The 4935-nt window shown below is 35.8% G+C and overlaps 1 protein-coding gene across 1 annotated transcript; it reads left to right on the top strand.

Moving 5' to 3' along the window:
• Positions 1–569: 569 nt before the first annotated feature.
• Positions 570–4547, top strand: LOC139896360 (granule-bound starch synthase 2, chloroplastic/amyloplastic). The gene is made up of 8 exons (XM_071878991.1): positions 570–1069; positions 1803–2334; positions 2417–2481; positions 2585–2662; positions 2742–2852; positions 2937–2981; positions 3070–3243; positions 3346–4547. The coding sequence occupies exons 1-8, from the start codon at positions 779–781 to the stop codon at positions 4300–4302; spliced, it is 2253 nt and encodes a 750-aa protein (XP_071735092.1). The 5' UTR covers positions 570–778; the 3' UTR covers positions 4303–4547.
• Positions 4548–4935: the final 388 nt, after the last annotated feature.

Raw genomic sequence — 4935 nt, 5'->3', positions numbered from 1 at the left:
TTCTTCGAGTGTTCTTATGCTAGTCAGGTGTGGTCTAGAGCTTCTGTTTTGACGATTATTCCTACGACAAACTCTTGGCGAACAGTTTGTTCTTGGTTATCTATTTCTGCTGGCCGTAATTCGGTTAATATTGTGGTTGCTAAGCTAGTGTTTGGAGCGGTGGTCTACTTCATATGGCAGGAGAGGAATAATAGAATTTTCAAGAAATCACATAGAACGGAAGTGAAGCTTTTCGATGATATTTTTGAGACGGTCCGACTTAAATTGCTTTCGTTAAATTTCAAGGAGTCAAGCTATGTGGTGCGGATGAAGCAGACTTGGCATCTTTAGGGATGATGGTCTTGTGTTTTCTTTTGTTTTGCTAGATGGATGTATTTTGTTCGTTTTAGCTTTGGTCGTTTTAGTAGCTTCAAGTTTTTTCTTGTTGCTCCTGTACTTCGTTGTAATCATTCTTTTATTATTTTTATTAATAATATTCGCCGGGTAACCCTTTACCCAAAAAAGAAAAACTAAGCCCCTTTTTAATTGATAAAGCAAAAAGTGTATAGCCTTTCTAGAGGAGTGTGTGTGATTTTGACTTTGGAAATGGACTCGAACCAAACCTGAAACCCGACCCACTTTTTTCTTGACAACCCATCTGTGTGGTCCGGCCTTTTGCCATAGCCACCACCCATTAGCCTAATCAGATCAACAACATCCCTCAAGTTTCTAGTGTTTTCTTCCTCAACAGAAAATAAAAATTGTTTGACGCATTTCAGTGAACACCTTGAAGGCAACTATGAACTCTTTGGCATATGTAAACGATTACATAGCTACCGATACCAATGTCCTTTTTAATAACCATCGTCGACTCAAGATCCCTTTGATTTCGTATTATCGACAAAAAAAATCATTTCTTGATTTGACATTTGTGTGTACTGATAATACTAGCAGTGTTGGTGGCTGTAGCAGAGTATGTAGGGTTAGAGCAACCGGTGAAGATGGAAGCAGTGATGCTGATGAGGCACTTGAAGCTGTAATTGAGAAATCTAAAAAACTTTTGGCCAAACAGAGACAGTTACTTCAACAGGTATTTAGTTAATTTCATGTTGAATTTACCTTTTACATCTTGAATGATTCATCATTATGCAATATGAATCGAATGGTTTGTTATATTTCCTATGCTTATATTCTTATTGAAACTCTTTTAGCTTATCAACTTTAAGCTTTTAAAATAAGATAAAAGGATAAGTAGCCGTAAGCTAAAGTTGATAAAGCTAGTGAAAAGTTAAAAGTAAGTTTATTGGAATTAATGCTTATTTTAGTTTCATAAATCTTGCTATTAATGATATCAATGTACATATATATGATATCGGCTTGTTTTTATGTTCTTATTATTGTATGTTACAATGCACATTCAAATTGTTATTTGTTATGAACTAGTAAGTGATTGATTTCATCTTTATACTTATCCAACTCAATAAAGGTGAAATATACTGTTTTAGGGGTTGTTTGCGATTGCTTTTTCGCAAGTACTTTTTTGCTTATAAATAAGTAGGATATAACATGCTTATTTTTAAGTGTGTATACTCGCATAATAAGCAGATAAGCAAATTTATAAGGGCGTTTGGGTCTGCTTATCTGCTATCAAAATAAGCAATAAGCAGATGAGCGGTTAAATTAGTACGAATGGAGATGACTAATGATAGTACGAATGTGAAGGTTCAAAGGCCTAATTAGTTTTATATCCTTACATTGTTCATAATAATCTTGGCTACTATATACTTGTATTGGTGACACTTGTTTTATATTTAAAATTGCAGATAGCTGAAAGAAGGGAAATAATTACATCAATAAATAATACAACAATCAACCCGGAGAAAGATGAAGTGTATTCTAAAGACAATCAAGAATCCTTTTTGGAATCAGATTCTAACATGCGTAATGACATCTACACCCCTGCTAATCCATCTAGTAGCTTGATCGATCCACTTGAATATCAGTCACCAGCACCAGACAAATTTTTTGTGCCTGCTAATAAACAATATGATGTAGACAAATCAAAAGCCGGAATCAACTCGCCTTCTAGAAGTTATCTGTATAGTAATTCCAAAAACAAGCTTCAAAACACACCTGTACAGAGGGGTACAACATATGAGTTGCCACCCTTCGTTTCTGATATGTCCACCACACACACAAAATATGATGATGACGTAAGTGCTCAAACATTACACTATGTTAAACATGAGGTCGATAATCCTGTAGATGAAGATGTAAAAACCCCACCTTTAGCTGGGCCCAATGTGATGAATATTATACTGGTTGCTGCAGAATGTACCCCTTGGTCTAAAACAGGTATTATTATTTTTTATTAATCTCTAAATAAGGATAAAAAAAACTTGCATTCAGTATGCTTAATAAACTGTTGTTTATATAGGTGGTTTAGGAGACGTTGCTGGGGCTTTACCAAAGGCTTTAGCAAAACGTGGGCATAGAGTAATGGTAAGTTTTTTTCCATTTTGTTGAAACATTGCATTCTTCAAGCTAGATATTATAACTAGTTTAATTTGAGATGTGTTTTTAAAAAAAAAAAAAAAACATATAGGTAGTTGCACCTCAGTATGGGAATTACGGTGAACTTCAAGATACAGGAGTCACTAAATGGTATAAGGTGAATGGACAGGTCAGCGTAATTTACTCTACACATTTAGCGTTAATCATGGTTAAGCTGTATTGCATGTTAATTGTGTGTATATATTCAGGATATGGAGGCACATTACTTTCAAACATATGTAGATGGTGTTGACTTTGTTTTCATTGGTAGTCCCATCTTTCAGAATTTGGGCAGTAATATATATGGAGGAAATCGGACAGTAAGGTTCTTTTCAGTTATATAAGTTCTACTTATTCCCTGAAGTGGATTACAAAAAATAGTTGAAAGATCTGTCAATATGCAGGATATTCTAAAACGCATGGTGTTATTCTGCAAATCAGCTGTTGAGGTATCGGCATCGCGTAACTATGTTTGTCACTAAACATTTATTTACTGATTCTCAAAAGGCTTTAAAACTAAAATTATGTCATTTGCAGGCTCCATGGCACGTTCCATGTGGGGGCACTTGCTATGGGGACGGAAACTTAGTTTTCATTGCTAATGATTGGCATACTGCATTGTTACCGGTTTACCTTAAAGCGTATTATCATGAACATGGATTAATGGAATACGCAAGATCCGTCCTTGTGATTCATAACATTGCACATCAGGTTATTTTTGCATAAATTCACGACAACCATGTACACTGTACCTATATTTTATATCACCCGTCTTTCTTTTTTCAAAAAGCTTTAATCTTTATCGTTATACAGGGTCGTGGTCCACTGAACGATTTTTCTTATGTGGATCTACCACATCACTACTTGGACCTTTTCAAAATGTTTGACCCAATAGGCGGCGAACACTTCAACATCTTTGCCGCAGGTTTAAAAACTGCATACCGTATAGTTACAGTAAGTCATGGTTATGCATGGGAACTAAAAACGAGCGAGGGTGGTCAGGGTCTACACAGGATTATAAAAGAGAACGACTGGAAACTAAAAGGTATCGTTAACGGAATCGATAAGAAAGAATGGAACCCCGAACTCGATACTCACTTATCTTCAGATGGTTACACTAATTACAATTTAGAGACTCTTAATACCGGAAAATCGCAGTGTAAAGCAGCACTTCAAAGAGAACTGGGCCTATCCGTTAGATCTGATGTCCCGTTAGTTGGTTTTATAGGACGATTAGATAATCAAAAAGGTGTTGACTTAATCGGTGGTGCGGTTCCATGGATGGTTGACCAAGATGTACAACTGGTGATGTTAGGAACGGGTCAGCCCGATCTTGAACAGATGCTTAGGGAAATGGAGAACCGGTATAGGGATAAAGTGAGAGGATGGGTCGGGTTTTCGGTTAAAATGGCTCATCGGATAACAGCTGGAGCTGACATATTGCTGATGCCATCAAAGTTCGAGCCGTGCGGGCTTAACCAACTGTATGCTATGTGTTACGGGACTGTACCGGTTGTACATGCTGTTGGGGGATTGAAAGATACTGTGCAGCCGTTTGATCCTTATAACGAGTCGGGGTTAGGATGGACATTTAACAAAGCGGAAACTGGTCAGCTGATTCACGCACTTGGGAACTGTTTGTTGACTTATCGGGATTATCGAACGAGTTGGGAGGGGATTCAGAAAAGAGGAATGATGCAAGATTTGAGTTGGGATAATGCTGCTCAGCAATATGAAGAAGTTCTTGTTGCAGCCAAGTATCAGTGGTGACTTTGAGGCTTCTGCAGTTGTACATTTTCTAGCTATAGAAAAGGGCTATGTGCTTTGACTGCTTGTACGTATGTCTGGAGGTAAAATAATAGAATGAGAGTTGTAGAGGAAATTTATCTATGCTTTGTGTTATTTGCTGACTGGATATCAAAAGTCTGTGATTATCATAATGCTAAATTATAATTCAAGAAGCAATATTAGTAATAAAATAATTAAATAATAATAATGATATTCCACCATTTTCATTTAAGCATTTCGAAGACTTTGCTAGTTTACCGAATACTTATGGGTCATGTTCATTTCGAAGTTGTGAACAGTAAGTATTTTGTTACAGTATATTTTTTTTAAGGGAAAAAACCCTTTGTAACGTGTATGGCAATTTTACAACTTTTGCAGTATAAAGCATCTTCACTATTAAATTGTAAAAATCTTATTTCTTTTTTTACAAATGTCACGTGTATGTATAGTTTGGTTCAAGTCCAGAGTGAACAAGAGGTATATATTCTTGAAATTTCTTTACGGGGAGTGTACGTTTTCCTTTAAAAACTGTTTATAATCTATCTATAATATTTATGTACGGAGTAACATCTTTTTTAGTATAGTAAATTTTAAAATCAATAAAATAGATTCAAA

This window comes from Rutidosis leptorrhynchoides, chromosome 3 (assembly GCF_046630445.1).
Source record: "Rutidosis leptorrhynchoides isolate AG116_Rl617_1_P2 chromosome 3, CSIRO_AGI_Rlap_v1, whole genome shotgun sequence".
In the NCBI taxonomy this organism is placed as follows: Eukaryota; Viridiplantae; Streptophyta; class Magnoliopsida; order Asterales; family Asteraceae; genus Rutidosis; species Rutidosis leptorrhynchoides.
This window is presented reverse-complemented; position numbering and strand designations above follow the sequence as displayed.

What these genes read in the sequence shown, in the direction of transcription:
- LOC139896360 (XM_071878991.1), top strand. Translation starts at nt 779, where the DNA reads ATGAACTCTTTGGCATATGTAAACGATTACATAGCTACCGATACCAAT. An exon ending in AGAGACAGTTACTTCAACAG is followed by an intron (nt 1,070 to 1,802) that starts GTATTTAGTTAA and finishes TTAAAATTGCAG; the next exon opens with ATAGCTGAAAGAAGGGAAAT. An exon ending in TTCATAACATTGCACATCAG is followed by an intron (nt 3,244 to 3,345) that starts GTTATTTTTGCA and finishes ATCGTTATACAG; the next exon opens with GGTCGTGGTCCACTGAACGA.